Here is a 20,285-nt window from a genome sequence, read left to right on the forward strand (position 1 = left end):
AAGGCGAGTAGGATACGAATGGAAGTATGTTTTACAACTGGAGAGAAAACTTCATTATAGTCAATACCTTCCTTTTGAGCAAAACCTTTTGCCACGAGCCTTGCCTTGTATCGAGGAGTTGATTGATTTGGAGATCCTTGCTTTTTGGTATAGACCCATTTATTGCCAATAGCCTTTTTTTCCTTTTGTAACTTTACAAGTTCCCAAGTCTGGTTTTGATGAAGAGATTTCATCTCTTCCTCCATGGCTAACTTCCACTGATCACTTTCACTGCTGCGTAATACTTCACCGAAAGTGTTGGGGATGTCATCATCAATAACTGGAAGTGCATAGGCTACCACAATATCTTTAGTAAGCTATCCATGTTTCTTTATCTCTCTGCTTGGCCTCCTTGTTGCTATAAAATCATCATTATCTACATCATCAATTGTTTCTTCATTTTGTGGGACATCAGAAGAAACAACCTCTTCTTCAACTCTAGGTGTCACCTCCATAGTTGAACCATTCTTTGATGTAGAACTAACTGGTACATATGGAGTTGCATCAAACTCCACCCGCTGCAAAACCTCTTTGGTCTTGTTCTCCACCTACTGAGAACTTGAAGCTTTCATCATTGAAGCTTCATCAAATGTGACATCTCTGCTACACACAAACTTTTTGTCTTCGAGATCCCAAAGCTTGAAGCCCTTTACTCCACATTTGAATCCTATAAAGATAGATTTTCTAGCACGAGGGTCCAGTTTACCATCTTTAACATGATAATAAGCTGGACACCCGAATATACGAAGAGAATCATAGTCTTGTGCATGCTTTCCAGACCACATTTCCATAGGAGTTTTACCTCCAATTGCAGTAGAAGGCCGCCGGTTTACCAAGTGACTTGCGTAGCTTACAGCTTCAACCCAAAACTTTTTATCTAAACCAGCATTAGATAACATACACCGTACCTTCTCCAGTAAAGTACGATTCATACGCTCAGCCACACCGTTCTGTTGTGGAGTATGTCTCACAGTGAAATGTCTTTTAATACCCTCGCTCTGGCATACTTGCAAGAATGGATCAGAAGTATATTCACCCCCATTATCAGATCGTAATACTTTGATCTTTCTGCCAGTTTGAGTCTCCACCAATTTCTTCCATTTCACGAAAATCTCTAGAACCTCATCCTTTGCTCGCATGGTGTACACCCACACACGTCTAGAGAAATCATCAATAAATGTAACAAAATAATGGCTTCTACCAATTGATGCAGTCTTGGTTGGTCCCCATACATCACTATGAACATATTCAAGGATCTCATGAGTATCGTGATTAGTTGTACCAAACTTGACCCTTGTTTTCTTGCCTACTACACAATGCTCACAGAAATTTAATTTATAGGTTTTGGTACCTTTTAAGAGTCCATGCCTCATCAGAGTTTGCAAAGACTTCTCTCCAGTATGTCCCAGTCGTACATGCCATAGCTTGGTGGTGTCACTGTGCGCCTCAACAACATTTGCTTCATCAGTTGTACCTCCCTTCAAATAGTACAGATTGTGACGTCGAACCCCTTGCAGAATCACCATAGCCCTATGTGTAAACTTTATTGTGCCATTTTCAATGGTAACCTTGTAACCTTTAGCTTCCAAAGCATCCACAGAAATTAGATTTTTCTTTAAAGCTGGAACAAATCTAACTTTTTTGAGTTCTCTGACCATTCCATCAAACATTTTGAGCCGAATTATTCCTATCCCCATTGTACGACAAGGTTGATTATTCCCTATCACAACTGCACCGGATTCCAGATTACGAAAATCCATAAACCATTCTTTAATAGGACACAAATGATAGGTTGCTCCAGTATCAAGTATCCACTCGCTCGAACTAGCCACGTATGCTGTAGGAGTAATACTTAGTGAATAATCAGATCCCTCATCTTTCCGTGCCATGTTTGCTGTTGCTGGTTTCTTCCCATCTCTCTTTTGAGCCTTTGGACAATCTTTCCTCCAATGGCCCTTTTCATGACAAAAGGCACACTCATCTCGAGCTATATTTCTGCTTATCGATTTGGATCGAGAATTTTTTCCACCACGCTTCTTCTGTTTCTCCATCGCCCAATCTCTACTCACCAAAGCTTCAGACAATGCTCGTTCAGAATTTTTATCATTATTCCGAATCTTTAAGCTAGTCAATGTTGTGCAAACATCTTTAAAGACGATCACACTCTTCCCATATATCAAAGTAGTCACAAAATGGCTATAGTCCTCTGGTAGTGAGTGTAACAGAATCATAGCCTTGACTTCATCCTTAATATCTTCATCAAGATTCTTCAAATCAGCAAGTAACTTTTCAAATCTTGAAACATGATCGTGCATTGACACCCCAGGCTTCATTCGAAAACCATATACTTGGCTCATTTCATGAAGGCAATTTTCAGGACTTTTCACCTGGTACTTCTCCTCTAATGTACGCCACAAAGTCACCGCACACTCCTCATCTTTCACCAAGGATTTCACCTCCTTGGTCAAACACGATCTGATCTGACCACAGGCTGTTTTCATTCATACGATCCAAAATTTCTTCATCATACAAGTGTCTTTTATTTTTCAGAACAATATCGAGATCGATTTGAATAAGGGCATCCATAACTTCGTACCTCCACATGCCGAAGTTGATTTTCCCATCAAACTTTTCAACATCGATCTTCTGGCCTCCTATAACAGGTGCTGAATAGCGATTTGACAAATCTCGCCTCCCACCTGAAGTGTCTCCTGAAATAGTCTCGGTAGATCTCTCCCTAATTCTGAAAGTTTCACCTTCTACCATTTTCTCAACGAACTATTTCCACTTGAAAAACAGTCTCTATGATGTTAATTTCACGTGAATAAATGCACCAAGAAAGTTCCCAGAAAACTGGACGGGAACTCGGTCCTAATTAAAACCAGAATCCTTAAACTCTTATCGCCTTTGTTGACAGAACTTTCCAAGACATGCAAAAATACACACTACTTACAGTAGACTGTCTCCCAAGTACAAATGACCGTCTCCACCGTATTCGTGAACAGTATCGTATACGAGAATATTACCGTATATGTGAACAGTACCGTATCCCCCCAAGTACGAACCTTCGGCTCTGATACCACTTGTTGTGCGCGGAATGTGGAATCAAGCGCACCAAATGATTACAGAAAAATAAAGGACACAAGAATTTACGTGGTTCGGTAATTAAACCTACATCCACGGAGGCAAGAAAGAATAATTGTTTATTTAACAATTAATAGAGTACAAATATTTAAGTAACGAATCTCACTTCTCAGAAACCCAAAATATACCCAGTACTCTCATACTCTGCAGGAAAGATAAATTCCCCAGACACACTTCTCTCACTTCTCTCAAAAGCTTAGAAACTTATAAGCTTAACAATTTTGGGATGATTTCAAATGAATGAAATCCTTAGCTATTTATAGGAGAAATGAATTACTATGCTAAGAATAAAATAATTAAAAATAATAATTTTTAATTATTATTATTTTTCAATTATTATTATTTTCAACAAATTGTTGGTGCACCAACAATTTGTTGACTTCAACAGCTAGCTTCGCCACTACTCCCTTGTAGCCATTGGTAAAATTAGATTAGAAGTTAGACCAAGCTAAATAAAAAATTTAATTAATTATGCTTTAGGGAAGATTAGATAAAAGAAGATTATATATCAAGTGAAAATTAGATGGAAGAAGACAGTAATTCATATAATTATATTTTACTAAACTAAGGAATCTACATGAAATTTAATGGACTGGGTTAGAGCCTAAGCGAGGCCTCTGCTAGCTTCGCCGATCCTTGTAGAGCACAATTTTGTCATAATATCTCTCATCTGCATTGAGCAATTGGAGATTCCATTAATTTTAAATACAGCAGCCAAGCACTCCTCAATACTAACTCTTTCGTCTCCATGTATGACTCCTAGAATTTGCCATTTCCTCCAATAGAAGGAAGGATCAACAATCTCTAATACTTTTTCTTAGAAAATTCATGGAATATGCTATTGGTTGGTCGCCTTCTTGTAAACATTGGCTGCAAAAAAAATTTCAAATTTGAATACATCTCCGATCATAGATCCATGCTTCGTTGCACATACCATACTATTAAAATGTCCCTTGATTGTGTTAGTTTACATATGGATGTTAGCGTCCGATAAATATGACATGGCTCGACCCGACCCTTTTGTCAGATCTGAGGCAGATTGCATGAAACACTCATTGTATTACTTATTAAAACTCATAACATAGACTTAATCCATGAATTTATAAAACTAGCCTCAGGCATCTACTATAAACATATAATAATATATGTGCGTCATCCAAAAACATATTCGAAACTCGCACACTTTACATATCACTACACATGCATACATACACTTAAAATATATACATATGAACATAAACGTGCTTAAACTGCAAGTCATGTAGAAATGTGTGTTGTGGCCCAACTTCAACAGAGTACAAATTGAACTGTACGAAATCCTATGGGAACCTAGGAGAAAGGGGTAAATAGGAAAATAGTGAACTTACAACTCAATAAGTAGATATAACTATATATATAAAAGCAATATAGTGTACTAGTGCTTATACATAATCATATGATATCACTTTGCACTGAACATAATACATAAGCAAACATGAAAATTATACATGAAACACTCAGCATATTGCTTGTTAAAACTCAAAAAATAGACTTAATCCATGAATCTATAAAACTAGCCTCAAGCCTCCATTATAAACATATAATAACATATGTGCCTCATCTAAAAACATATTCGAAACTCACACACTTTACATGTCACTAGACATACATACATCTTAAATATATACATACGAACAAAAACGTGCTCAAACTGCAAGTCATGTAGCAATGCGTGTTGTGGCCCAATCTCAATTGAGTAGAAACTGAACTGCATCATATTATAATTATATGTACGCACATTATATGATTGATTTACTATTAGTTCAGACTCTTTTTGTTCTCTTGGAACGTGAATTTCTCGTAAACATAGGGTTCAAAAATTAATTATTACAACTAATATAAAAAACTAATACGCATAATGTAAACCAAATCATAATTGCTTAAACTTTATAAATTTGTTACCCCTTGGTTCACTGGATGTTAATCTAACTGCCCAATTCCATTTCTTGTAACGTTTCCTCTCAATTCTTCTTTTAACTTCTTTTTCAATCTTGGCTCCTTAATTTCTTTTATCTTTTTTTTTTCTCCTTTTTCTCACTCTTGACTTCTCTTTTCTCTTTTATTTCTCTTTTTCTTTCCTTTTTCTTTTTCTTTTTTCTTATTTCTCTTAGTTTCTTTCTTTTCTTCTACATGCTTTGCTCTCAACTCCTAAATTGATAAATGAAGCAACTCTTAATATTTTTCACTTTATATAGCCACCAAATCCAAGCAAACATGTGAGAAATTCAGTGAAGCTGACAACTAATTCAAATGAAACATGCAAATGAAGCATACAAGTGAAGCATGCAAGTGGTCTCAATGAAGCAAGCAACTAGCTGCTTTTAACTTAATAAGCATCGTGTGGTTTTATTTGGCGGGTTAAAATTAATAAGTCCTTTTTGGCTTTGTATTTAGCTAAAGAAAGCTAGGCACATGTGTTCAATTCCTCCCAACTCATAAAAATTTCATCATCGAAATTTATATTTTTAGCTGAAACAAATATTAATACTACCACCACATCTAATCCTTACATTCTTAAGTTTCTTACTTTCTTGCATGACTCCTTCATATAATTTAATTAGTGAAAATCATCTTATTACACAACAAATGTTGTTTTTGATCAAGTATCTGAACTAGTTCTATTTCATAAGTCATATCTACTATTTGGACTAGTTCTACATCTAAAATGTGAGAAGGATAAAAAATATACTTTTGTAGCATCAAAACATGAAAACATTATGAACTTATGATAGCTTTGAAAGTAAAGCCAAATGGTAAGCAACTGGACTAACACATTGAATAATCTAGTGTGGGCCTATGTATCAAGGACTTAACTTCACATGTTTTCTAAATTGAAGTATATCCTTCCAAGGAGAAATTTGTCAAAGAACTTTGTTAGCCATTACAAACTCAATGGTATTTGATGTTTGTCTGCATGAATCTTTTGTCTATCCTACACGGCCTTTAACTTTTTTCTGATGACATTAATCTTCTCATTAGTACTTAAACAATTTCTAAAACTAACAATTGTCTTCTCTTGGCTTCATCCCAATAGATTAGAATCCTAATTTTCTTTCCATATAGAGCCACAAAATGGTGGGATCTAAATATTATATTGATAACTATTATAAGTGAACTTCATCAAAGGAAAATATGTATCTCAACTACCTCAAAACTACATGACACATATTCGAAGCATATCTTTTAAAATTTGAATAACCTTATGGGTTTTCCCTCTCTCTGTAGATGAAAAGTTATACTAAAATTTAATTTAGTACTTTTAGCCTGCTATAAACAAGGCCAAAACCTAGAAATGAGAAAAACGTGGTCCAGGCTCATCGGCACTATGTCTAAACCCAAAGATCTTAAGTCAATCGACAACAAAGATACGACATTTTCAGGTGGACTATTGGATTTAAAGACTTCATACTAAGAGCATTAGCTAACATATTCACCTTACCTGGATGTTAATGAATGTTATATCATAATCTGCAATCAACTCAACTGGCATATGTTGTCTTAAATTTAATTCTTCTTGTATGTAGAAGTATTTTAAGCTCTTGTTATTTGTGTAAATCTCACAAGTAACTACATATAAATAATGCTTATAAGTCTTCAATGCAAACACCACTACTGTGAGCTCTAGATCATGTATTTAATGATTCATCTCATATTGCTTAGCTATTAAAAAACATAGACAGTTACATTTCTATACCTCATCAATACATAACCCAACCCCCGTCAAAATGTATCACTATAAATTATGAATCACTCAGTACCTGAAGAAAATGTAAGAATTTTGAGCTGAAGTCAGTCTTATTTTACGTTCTTGGAAACTTTGTTCACAATCGTCTGTCCTTTTTTTTTCCTTATCATTTTCATTATAGGTAAAGCTATCATGGAAAAGCCTTCAACAAACCTATGATAATAATATGGTAAATCAAGGGAACTTCTTACTTCTACTACATTATTTGGGCTTTCTTAATTCATTATAGCTTCTATTTTTTTTTTGGATCCACACAAATACCCTTAGTCGAAATCACATGGCCCAAGAATGCAACTCTTTCTAGCCAAAATTAACATTAACTTTAGTATAAAGTTGTTAATACCTCAAGGTTTGTAAAAGAATCCTCAAGTGCTCTGCATGTTTCGCTTTAGAATATAAACATATTAGGATGTCATCAATAAATACAATAACAAATTAATCTAAATAAGAATGAAATACTCGGTTTATAAGATCTATAAATATTGTTAAATCATTATTTATCCCAAATGGCATTACTAGAAACTTATAATGGCCATAACAAGTCCTGAATGTGATTTGGGTACAATAAAATCTCTAATTCATTTGGTAATAACCCGAGTGTAACTTTATCTTCGAGAAAACTATAGTACCCTGTAATTGATCAAATGGATCATCAATCTAAAGAAGTGGATATGTGTTCTGAATAGTGATTTTATTCAACTGCATATAGTCTATACACAATCTCATAGTTTTATTCTTTCTTCACAAATAATATCAGTGTTCTCCTCAGAGATGAAACCCTTATTGACTAATTCTTGCAACTGTACCTTAACTCTTGTGGCTCTAATTGAGCCATCCTATATAGGGCCATAAAAATAAGGGTTGTGCTTGGAATCAAATAAATGGTGAACTATACATCTTCATCGAGTGGCAAACCAGGAAGGTCATCAAAGAAACACATCTAGGTACTTTTTCACCATAGGTATATCTTTTAATTTCACTTAAGTATCAATAACATAAGTTAAGTAATTAAACAACCCTTTCTAAATAATCGTCTAATAGAAATAATTGATATCACATAAGAAAGAAAGATTCATCACTCTCCATAGAAAATGATATTAAAGTCTTCAACTTTCCTGAAAGTCACTTCTTTCGAAAACAGTCTACTGTAACATGATGGCTCACAAGTAATCCATCCCCAATATAGCATCAAAATCATAAACCTCTAATAGAATCAGTTACAAGTGCCTGTATCCTATGAGGTCAAAACAAATACAAGCGCCTGTATGCATGTTTGCCTGGTTGGCTTCTCTGTTGACCAATGTTAGTCTCTTTTACACTAGATTAGAGCCTGTTAGTAAATGTGGACACATTTCTCTAGAGACCTCTTAGCATTGAAACTGACTACTACCATTCTGAAAGTGATAAGGGTCTTGATTGATACAAAACTAGTGCTCACTGTCAAGGTCAGACAATCCTTCTTCAAGTGCCCTAGCTGTCAACAATGAAATCGACATGACGAATTGCTTATACACCGTTCTCTATGATATCTACCACAAACATAACATTGAGGGCAAGTGCTTGTACTAGCACTGTGACCCTACTGGACACTATCATAATTGCTAAAGGGTCTTTTCCTTTTAGAAAACTTTGTTCGTCAATTGTACTACTAACTAGTTGGGTATTCTCTATGCTTTATCTCTCTCCTCTGAGTTTTACAACTGGCTTCACTATCTCTCTTATTGTTGAGTGTTAAAAAGTGTATATTTATAGAGGAGAAAATCGTCATTTTACACTTTAAGTTTCACTAACATTCTTACTTTTATGTATTTAAGTCTCTTGTAATTTAATTATGTGTGTTGTATTATAATTAAGTATTTTATGTATTTTAGGGGCATTATGGTCATTCATAATGAACGAGAGATCAGACAGCAAAACGAACATAATTTTTTAACTGAAGACAGTCGAAAACCTTAGGAGGAGCATAAAAAGAAAAATGATACTATTCAAATATACAGAGTGATGATGTGGCATTGACCGATAAGGTATCACGATCCTATTAGATTAAAATTCTTATGTACTGTTGATCAGTGACATGGCAGCATGTTAGTGGACCAAAAATCATGCATACAGTACATGCATATACACAAAATTATTTATAACCAAACCGCATCACTATTCAAGCCACCTCACTGTTCATACCGTGTTACTATTCAAACCTCATGGTCAAACCGTATACTGTTGACACGTGGCGTAATCTTGAGCGTCCAAATTATTTTTAATTCGATGGCCATGATTTACTCAGTGTATCTATAAAAGGGGGCTTCCCCTCCTAATTTGGTACCCTTGAATTCATTTTTGAGTTCCATTTTTTGTAATTCCTTCTTCATCTTGTATTTTCTACATATTTTAAAAACTTTCCATTTTACCCCTAATTCAATTATGAGTAGCTAATTTTCTTTCAAGCTTGGGTTGAAGGTAAAATCTCAACATGTGCCATGGGCTTTATTTAGTAAATTTACTTTCTCTTCCTCTCTGATTTTTGTGGATATTTTGACTTTTTGTCGACAGATAGTAATAATCTTGTTTAGATACCGCACTGGTTTAACTGGCTTCATATTGATTAGAGTGTGGTTCATGAGGAGTGAAAACCTCCCTCATGATTTAATTGGCATTAATAAGGAATATTTAGCCCATGGTGCATGTTGATGCAGATCTAGATATCCAAGTGCTTCATTTCAATAGATTTCGCTTTAATTTATTCCTGCCATTCTAATTTAAATTTTAGAATATTCCAAATTATTTTCACCACAAATCTAACCACCCTCAAAGAAAATTGATTCTACATATAATTAAAATTCACCTCTTCGTGGTATCGACACTCATCACTATTAATCTATTCTACAATAGATTCGTGCACTTATGAGTTCAATAAAATTTGCACAACACTTATGCTATTACAACTCAGCCATTCATGCCTCTTGGTGTGTGCAATCTCTAATGCTATGGGAGTCAATGTGCAAGTGTACACAATAAGTAATATAATGATAAGTATTCAAGATCGTCTCCACAGGAATTGTTGTTATAGGAATTGCTATAATAATTTTATCAATGCAGTTTTTATTCCAAATTAGAATTAAAAGAAACTATGAAACTAATAAACTAATCAAAATAAAGACGGAATAAAAAAATTGTAGTGAAGTAAATTGTCTTAGAAAACACGAAGATACAACCAATGAAAATGAAGTAGTTTAGTGATTAAACTTACTTAATTGTTTTAACTATTTTTCTAATTTTAAGATCAATTGCTATAACACTGGACATAATCCTTTGTATTCTCAACTATCGCTTGTTAGATGTCTTATATCTTAATGCAACTTAATAGAGACCAATTATTATACTAACATAAGATATAGAATTACACGTTTTAGATTCTAATTACCCTATAAGGTGGGTACCTATATATAGTTCATCACTAATTTTAGAATAAGCATGACCCTTTTCGAATCAAGTTAAACCCAACTCAGGAAACTCAATCTAAAACCAAGTATTGCTTTGATATGTTCCACTAATACATGCCTTTTTTAGCTAGTATCACTAAGTGCGTGGTCAGTCGAGCTAGTGAATTGAAATGAGTATTATCAAAACAACTTGCTATAGCAAACATGCAACAACACAAAATATCAGTCAATTAACAATCAAGTTTATTGATCACTTAACTACAAATACATTTATTTCATAATTCGTGATAAAACAAAAAGCAAAATAGTTTTAGTCATCAAACAATTCATCATAACGAGATAAAAACAAGGGAACAAGAAATAGAGTGTAAATCCACTCGATATTCTTCTTGAATCCTTTATTGCAATCGCCAATTCTCCTTCTTGATCTTTGTTTTCTCTTGGTTTGTTTCTCCGTTCGTTTTTACTAATGACGACTTTCTTTTTTCTTTTCATGCATCATTCAGTTTAGGAAACTCCAAACAGTAATCTTCAAAGTATCTCGCATTAAATTTTCTCTGTCAATGCTCTAGGATTGCTACAACAATGATGCTACAACAACAACTTCAGCATCTACATTGTTCCAGACTTGTTTCAATTCTTCTCTAAGCAAGTTCTGTCTTTATCTTTTCAAGCCTATTGCAGTCGCATTCCTTCCTTGAAATTTGAGTTTTCGATCACCTACAATTATGCATATGATCTAAGCATACAATTTATTCTAAATCAAACAAAACTTATTAAAAGTAAACTAAAATGGACATTTGTGCAAAACATTACTAAAATGCAATAAAAACTTGTCATTTATTCTCTAAATAATCATACTTTAAGTCTAAAAGTGCTATGATAACTCTCATTTCATAGAGTTATCATACCTTCAAACTTAAACCATTACTTGTCCTTAAGTAATGACAACAACATGCACACTTTAATCACACATTCATGCAACAAATAAATTATCTCTTTCATCAAATTTTCCATTGCAGTTCAGTTCTTAGACTCAAGCCTCATTATGTCCAAAGTGTGTGTGTGCACTTTGATCAAATTCCAGAGGTGCTGCAGAAGTGTGTGTGTGTGTAAAACATAAGTACATTCATAGATGGGGGAGCAGAAGTTATAAAAAAGTTCAAACTGTGTTATAGCAAAATACTCTTTCTCTCTTTTGTTTTTTTAATCAAATTCTCTTCAATGTATTATTGTTTTTTCATGTGAATATCTATCTCTTGTAATGATGACATCCAATTACTCAACCAATGCACAGATAAGAGTTGTTGTAGCAATGGTTACAATATAGTCTTATCTATAGACACCTTTAACTCAAGACTGAATATGGGGCTCATGAACAAACCTGACTATTCAATATCCTAGATAAAAGACCTTCTCTAATTGTTTTTATTTATTTTCTTAGTGCTACAGCAATGCTCAAAGCTCTTGTTGCCTTTGGACTCGAGTTTGCATATGGGGTGTATACTCAGACTTGTTACCAAACAACTTAGAGCCACTAGAGCAGAATTTATTTAAAAAAAAACACAATTCAACAAAATTTTGCCCCCAAACTTGAGGTATTTTCTATCCTCTTTGATTTTCCTGCCTTTGCTATAGCATTCTCATAAAACTTAATCAAAGCTTAAGTGTTGGAACATAATTTCAACCTCCATCTACAAACTATCCTTACTTAGCAGTCAAAAATACTGAATACTACTCAATTTATCTTCATTAAGTTTTCTAATCCAAACACATACACTTACCAGTACATTACATCATAACACAAACCCCCCAAACTTGAGAGGTGTTGTGTCCTCACACACACACAAAATCAAATAATGATAAACTTACATATACTAAATAAAACGACATGCAAAATAGATAAGAAAATATAACCAAGTGAAAGAAAAGTTTTTAGAAATAAATAAAATAAACTGGCTGGTAGGGGGTATTCCCCTGTTGTTGTAGGGTGATGCTGCAGCACTAGTGGAGCAGAATAGCTGTTGTTAGGCTCCACCTCGGGACTCTTCCTTGGTGAGAGGCGTGTTGCAGCAACTGATTTCTTCTTCTTCTTGCTTGGACTGGTTAGAGGGTATCTGTAGTGTTTTGAGGTGTGAGCTTATCAGACTTTGCTTTCTTAGTGCATCTCTAGAGGGTTGTGTCCTTTTACGCTTGTTAGATACCTTTGGAGTTTGGCTAGGAGATTTTATAGGAGGTTTCTAAGTAGTGGCTCCTAGAGGGTTTGCTGTAGCGATTTCCTGAGAAGTGATTTCAGCAATAATGTCTAGCAAACTCTTCTTTTCTTTACTAGATTTAGTAGCCTTACTAGCAGCTGCTTCAATTTCTGCATCAATATCATTTTAATCATCGTCTGATTCTTCATTAGTTTGAACTTTTTGATCGCCTTTGCTTAGAAACACTGCAACTAGGGGCTCATCATCCTGCTCATCCTCTGTCTCCTCTTCATCAGCTTTTATGATATGCTTATTTCTGCATTTAAGAGGCACTACTGAAGGTGCCTCATCTTTCTCCGTTGTTGACTCTTCTTCTGCACTTTGTTCCTCATTTATTTCTACTTTTTCTTTTTTCTTTTCCTCTTTCTCTTCTTCAGCTGGTGGTGGTTCTTCCTCGGATTATGATTCTTCTTCACTGTTTATTGTTGTCTTTGTTGTGGGAGCATCCCCTGCCGATGCTTGGAAATCAAACGGCTGTAGCAAGAAGTTAGGGAATTCTTTGTTCTATTTCTTCATGTAAACTGCAAACTGATGCATATGATTTTTAAAGTACATCAAATAATTCCAGAATCTTTGATTTTCTTTTTTCTGTATGTGTACACATTCATTGATGATGTCACTCAATTCTTGCAACCTCCTCTCAATGCTAGTGACATTCCTCACGCTAGTTACAACAACATGTTCTGGTGTTATTGCAGTAGCAGTTTCCCCATCAATTCTTTCAACAATTTAGGTAGTAAGAGCTCTTTCATTTTTAATTCTTTCATCTTTGACTAATATTTTCACCCTAAATATAAAACAAATGCTGGTGATGAGTGAGGGAAACAACAAAGCGACAATCTTGTGTAGACATTTGAGAATGGCATATAATAGGATAAGCCTTTCATGAGATACAGTGGTGGTGTGTATAGTGGGTATTAATCGAGATTTTAGAAAATTTACCTACACTTTGACTATTGGTTTCACGTCAATTCTATTCACTACTCTGCTCTCCACATTCAACCATGAAATACTCTCTACCGTAAGGGTTTTAAGCATATCACTCCACTTCTTAGCAGTCATATTCTCAACCATTTTTTAATACTCAAAATCCATATCAAATGGTAAATTATAAAAAGCATTGATTACCTTCAAATCTAAAGGGACTTGAACATTCTTTACCATTATTGTGCGTTGGTCTTGTTGTAGCATGTTAGAGTAAAATTCCTTAACGATTTGGAGCACAGGGTCTCGTGGGTGAGTGCAAAAATCTAGCCATCCTTTCTTTGCTACAGCAACATAGATTGTGTTGATTGTTCCTGATGGCTGTTGAGGAATGTGAAAACTCTTTTCCTCTGAAATCTTCCGAGGCTCAATAAATTCTTTAAATTTATCTTCATCTTTGCATCTTCGGCTTTGTAACCATGAAAGCGTCATTGCTAGAATAAATAGGACTGAGTTGTTGGGTACCTAAAAGAGAAACAAATCGTGAAAGGGAGTCCAAAGTATATGGAAAACTGTGGACGAGAAGAGAGAATTTGGATGAGAGTCAAAAGAAGCACAGTAAATCCCTATTTTATAGGTGAAATTAAATGAAAAAAAAATAATTAATAGGATAAGTTTGGAAAGTGTATTTAAAATTTAAAAAAATCCAAATTTAAATAGGAAAGCAAATTAGTTTCGGGAATTTAGGGATTATGCGATCCATCTTTATCTTTATCTTGATTTGCTAACGCTAGCTGGCATAATTACTCCCAACGGTTAAAAAATACTCAACTTTTGTGTTGCTGTCATAGTAAGAATTGTTGCCACAGCAAGTAATCTGGTGCTGCAACAACTATGATAAAGTCCCCTGATTAATGAAGTAGAATGTTGCAACAACTGGTGTCAGTATCTTAGGCAAATTGTTTTTTAGCCATGCAATAAAAGAAAAATAAGAAATTAAATAATCAATGCAAAAATGACCAAAATCGGAAAGAGAAACATGCAAACCTGAACTTGATGTTCAAGAAAAAATTGAAATAACTCCCCTAATCATTGGGTTGCCTCCCAATTAGCATTTGATTTAAGGTCTTCACCCTGACCTTCCCCTAATTCGCTCAAGCTGGATATGTGAGGCATAAATCCTCCATTGAATTGTGCAAAACATCATCAATATAATGTTTAATTTGTTGTCCATTTACCATGAATTCCTTGCTAATTCATGCATCCTTGAGATCTACAACACCATGAGGATGTATTTTGATAAAAGGCCCTGACCATCTAGACTTTAACTTTCTGGGAAAAGTTTTAATCTAAAGTTGTACCATAGAACTTGTTGGCCTGGAATTAACTTTCTTTGTTGGATGTGTTTATCATTGTTTTGCTTTCTTGTTGTAAATCCTTGCATTTTCACAGGAAAACAATCTTAACTCTTCAAGTTCACAAAGTTGAAACTTTCTATACTCTACTACAGCATGCATGTCCATGTTTAGTTGTTTTATCGCCCAATATGCTTTATGTGCCAGCTCCAGTGGCAAACGACATGCTTTGCCATAGACAATTCTGTATGAAGACATGCCAAGTGGTGTCTTGTAAGTTGTGTGGTAGGCCCATAAAAAATCATGTAGTCTAAGAGACCAATCCTCTCTAGTAGGGTTCACTATTTTTTTCTAAAGTCCTTTTTATTTCTTTGTTGGACACTTTTGCCTGACCATTAGATTGAGGGTGATATGTTATAGCAATCTTGTGCTTAATTCCATATTTAGTCAATGCTGCAACAAATACTCTATTGCAAAAATGAGTGCCTTCATCACTTATGATGGCTTCAGGAGTCCCAAATCTTGTAAAAATATTCTTCTGAAAGAATTTCACCACTGCTTTGGCATTATTTATTGGTAGTGCTAAAGCTTCCACCCATTTCGAAATATAGTTTACAGCAACTAGAATGTATAAATTCCCAAAAGATAATGGATATGGACCCATAAAATCTATCCTCTAAATATCAAAGAGCTGAACTTCCCAAATTTTGGTTAATGGCATTTCATGCTTTTGATATATGTTCCCTGTTCTTTGGCACCTATCACAAAATTTAACAAACTCATAAGCATCTTTAAAAAAAGAGGACCAGTAATAACCTGATTGTAGAACTTTGGTTGTTGTTCTGTGGCCTCCAAAATGTCCTTCATATGCTGCAATATGACATGATTGCAGTATGTTTGAAATTTCTTTATTAGGCACACATGTTCTGATCACATGATCTAAACACATCTTGTACAATTAAGGTTCATCCCACTGATAACTTCTAACATCATGAAGAAATCTCTTTTTCTACTAGTAACTTAGATAAGGTAGTAACAATGCACTCACCAAGTAATTAGCAAAACATGTATACCACGGAAGCTCGGATTGTTATAGCATCTGTGCATGCTGTAGCATTAGCAGTTGCTCATCAGAAAATGTTTATGTGATCTCTTGCTTAGTCAAAGTACTTTTATTCGCTTCCAACCTTGAAAGATGATTTACTACTTGGTTCTCAGTCCTTTTTTTTTTATCCTTGATCTCTAAGTCAAACTCTTGTAGCAAGAGGATCCACCTTATCAACCTTGGTTTGGCATCCCTCTTTGAGATCAAATATTTTACAGCCGAGTAATCTGTGTAAACAGTCACTTTTTTGCCAACCAAATAGGCTCTGAATTTGTCAAATGCACAGACAATTGTTAGTAACTTTTTTTCGGTGGTATTGTAATTGATTTGAATACCCATCCAAGAAACAGTAGTATTCTTTTCCAACAAGTCTCAAACATCAGGTATATGAAAGGCAACGGGAAGTGATCCTTCTTTGTGGCTTTGTTTAACTTCCTATGGTCCATGCAAACTCTCTATCCAATCATTGTTCTTGTGGGAATAAGCTCATTCTTTTCATTTTACCTTTCTTTGGAACACATTGTACTGGACTTACCTAGGAGCTGTCAGATATTGGGTAGATGATTTCAGTATCAAGCCATTTGATAATCTCTTTTTTCACAACTTCTTTCATGATGAGATTTAATCTTATCTACTACTCTACCGAGTTGCTACAGCAATCCTCCAACAGGATCTTGTGCATACATATGGAGGAACTGATTCTTTTGATATCTATTACGGTCCATCCAATGGTCTTCTTGTATCTCCCCAACACATCCATCAAGCTTTTTTCTTAATTTGCATTCAAAGAAAATGATTACATGTAATGTATTATTGTTAGCTAGAAGAACATATTTCAAATGTGAGGGTAGAAGTTTAAGTCTAAAGAATGAGGTAGATCAATAGATGGTACAGTAGGTTTCAATTCCCTATTTGAAAGATCAAGAGACTCAAAAGTTTTGTCAGTCCTCACTGGTTGCTTATCTCCTAACTATGTTATATGCGTTGTTGCAACATCTTCATCTTCAAGTTCTTCAAATGTGGCAGCCTTAATCTTTTCATTACTACACCAATTATTCAAGCTATCTATGATAACAAGCTCTACAGCACTGACAAAATGGCAGCCTTTCACCTCATCAAGACTTTTCATTTCTTCCAGCACATTAAAGGTAACTTGCTGATCATTGACTCTCATGTTCAGTTCTCCTTTTTGAACATCAATTAAAGTCTTTTCCATGGCTCAGAAGGGTTTGCCTAGAATAATCAATACTTCCTTAACTGCTTTAAAGTCCAACACTATAAAATCCACTGGAAAAATAAATTTATCTACCTTAACCAGGATATACATGAGATCTGTCAGCCAGCTGCAATGTCACTGTAGTTGATCTGACTTTTCTAACTCTCAATTGCTTAAACACTGATAATGTTATAAGATTGATACTTGCTCCAAAATCATAAAGTGTCTTCCTATGGAATAAGAAATTGTGAAACGTTTTCGATCATTCAACTTCTGAGGTATTTTGCTCTGCAGCATATGATTGTATTCTTGTATTAGAGCAACTATTTCGAATTTTCCCAGCCTCATTTTCCTTGCCAATATATCTTTCAAAAACTTCACATACTTTGGCATTTGTTGTAATACTTCTACAGAAGGAATGCTAATATGTAGTTGTTTCAAAACTTCTAAAAATTTGTTGAATTACTTGTCTTGCTTTTGCTTCTGAAATCTTTCAGGGAATGGTGGTGGATGTCTAAACTGCAGTGCTGCAGCAAACTGTACAAACTGCTTTTCTTTTGCCATGTTCTGGTATGTTGTTGTTAGTGCTGTAACTTTTTCCTTCACATACACTGAATCATATTTTGTTTTGCAATTGCTGCAGCTTGGCTACTCTCACTAATATACTTGAAAATGGGTTGTTGTGGTTCTTCTTCAATTTGAGTTTCCTCTTCAGTTGAAATGAGTTCTACTATTCTTTTTAGTAATCCAACTAGAATATGAACATCCTTTCGAGACCTTAAGTTAATAACCTTGCAAGGCTTTTTTTCGTCTCTCCTTGGATCCTCTGTGTTGCTTGGTAAATTGCCTTGAGGTCTTTTGCTCAACACTGTAGCAAGTTGTCCAATTTGATTTTCTAAATTTCTCAATGACACGGCCTGACTTTAGACAACTGCTTCATTATTCACAATATACTCAAATTAGAGTTTCAAGAGAACTGAATTGATCATTATTGGTATTTCTTTGCCCTTGATTTTGCTGGTGAAAACCAAGTGGCTGAGTACGTTTGTTCTGTCCACTGGATATTGCAGCATGCTAATTCCGATTACTCCATGAAAAGTTTGGGTGCTGTCTCCATTCAGGGTTATAAGTGTTTGAATATGGATTACTCTAATTTTGTCTATTGAAGTTGCCCATATAATTGACTGAAGCTGGATTCCCAAGACAATTATTATATAGATGCCCCTCTCCACAATAAACACATGAGATTTCAGCAACTTGGTTAACTGTTGCTAGAGCAGTAGTCATAGCTTTTACCATATTTGTCTACGAGATTACTTGAACTGACAATGCTGTTAATACATCCACATTATGTACTCCTGCTGCTCCTATTGCTGCGACTTGTCTAGTTAATGGCCATTGATAGTTATTGTTGGCTATCCTCTCCAAAATTTCATAAGCCTCATTATAAGACTTAGATAACAAGGCTCTTTTTACTAAAACATCTACCATCAATCTAGTGCTTAGGTTCAACCCATTGTAAATAGTTTCCAATTGTATGCAACAAGAATTACCATGATGAGGGCATTTATTGAGTAACTCCTTGAATCTTTCACATGCATCATACAAGCTTTCATCTTCGAGTTGATGGAAAAATATTATCTCATTCCTCAACTTTGCATTCTTTGTTGATGGTAAATATTTCATCAAAAATTTGTCATCCAAATGGGGTTTGGTGGCAAAGAATTCAACCATGCCCTTACTCGATCTCTTAAATAATACGGGAAAAGTCTGAGTCTCAATGCATCATGTGATGCTCCAATAATTTTGAAAGCATCACTCACTTCTAAGAACAGTTTAAGGTAAAGATGAGGATCTTCTGATGGCAATCCATTAAATTGCGCCACTATTTATAACATCTGAAACATCATTGGTTTGATTTCGAAATCAGCAGCTTGTACTTCAGGTCTAACTATTACAGGTTGTATAACTTGAGGGTTCAACATGGCATAGTCTCTAATGGCTCTATCTCTATCATATGCCATATAGATAATATTGTTATTCCCTAGTTGTCCCTAAATATTCTGCCCATTTTGACATTCTTGGCCATTAACTGATTGTATTTCTCCGTGAGGGTTCAAGTTCCCCATATCTTGCAAATTGCCAATTACTACAACAACTTTTAAATTCCTATTCTATTTCCTCAATCTCCTTGCAGTTCTTTCAATCTCTGGATTAAATTGGAATACAACACGTTTATATTTACACATGCAAGGGTTGCTAGAGCAATTCTGCAAACACAGTAAACAAAAAGAAAATTAAAATTTTGCACCAACTAAAATTGATTTGACAAATCACAATAAGCACCAATCCCCGACAACGGTGCCAAAACCTTGGTCTGTGCAATCTTTAATGCTATGGGTGTCAATGTGCAAGTGTACACAACAAGTCATATAATGATAAGTATTCAAGATCATCTCCACATGGATTGTTGTTATAGGAATTGGTCCAACAATTTTATTAGTGCAATTTTTATTATAAATTAGAATTAAAATAAATTATGAAACTAATGAAGTAATCAAAATAAAGACGGAATAAAAAAACTACAATAAAGTAAATCGTCTCAGTAAACACAAAGATGCAACTAATGAAAATGGAGTAGCTGAGTTATTAAACTTACTTAATGATTTTGACTATTTCTCTAATTTTAGGATCGGTTGTTACAGCATCTATTACAACACTCGGCGGAATCCTTATATATCATCAGTTATGGCTTGTTGGATGTCTTACATTCTGATGCAACTTAACAGTGACCAATTGTTATACTAACATAAGATATAGCATTACACGTTTTAAATTCTAATTACCCTACAAGGTGAATCCATATATCTAGTTCATCAATAATTTTAGATTAAGCATGGCCCTTTATGAATTAAGTTAAATTCAACTCAAGAAACCCAATCTAAAACCAAGTATTGCCCTGATATGTTCCACTAAGACAGGTCTTTTTTAAGCTCTTTCTTAGCTAGTATCACTAAATGGGT

General features: G+C 34.6%; 1 protein-coding gene and 1 non-coding gene across 2 annotated transcripts; one reads left to right on the forward strand and one right to left on the reverse strand.

The window, feature by feature from the left end:
• Positions 1-12,788: 12,788 nt before the first annotated feature.
• Positions 12,789-14,078, reverse strand: LOC112099047. Its single transcript, XM_024186149.1, has 2 exons — positions 13,791-14,078; positions 12,789-13,055 (listed from the first exon to the last, which is right to left on the reverse strand). Exons 1-2 carry the CDS (start codon positions 14,076-14,078, stop codon positions 12,789-12,791), a joined length of 555 nt encoding a protein of 184 aa, XP_024041917.1.
• A 4,732-nt stretch (positions 14,079-18,810) lies between these two features.
• On the forward strand, positions 18,811-18,917 carry LOC112099431. The gene has a single exon (XR_002906233.1). It is a non-coding gene; the product is annotated as a small nucleolar RNA R71 (small nucleolar RNA).
• The last annotated feature ends 1,368 nt before the right edge of the window (positions 18,918-20,285 follow it).

This window comes from Citrus clementina, unplaced genomic scaffold (assembly GCF_000493195.1).
Source record: "Citrus clementina cultivar Clemenules unplaced genomic scaffold, Citrus_clementina_v1.0 scaffold_4, whole genome shotgun sequence".
NCBI lineage: Eukaryota > Viridiplantae > Streptophyta > Magnoliopsida > Sapindales > Rutaceae > Citrus > Citrus x clementina.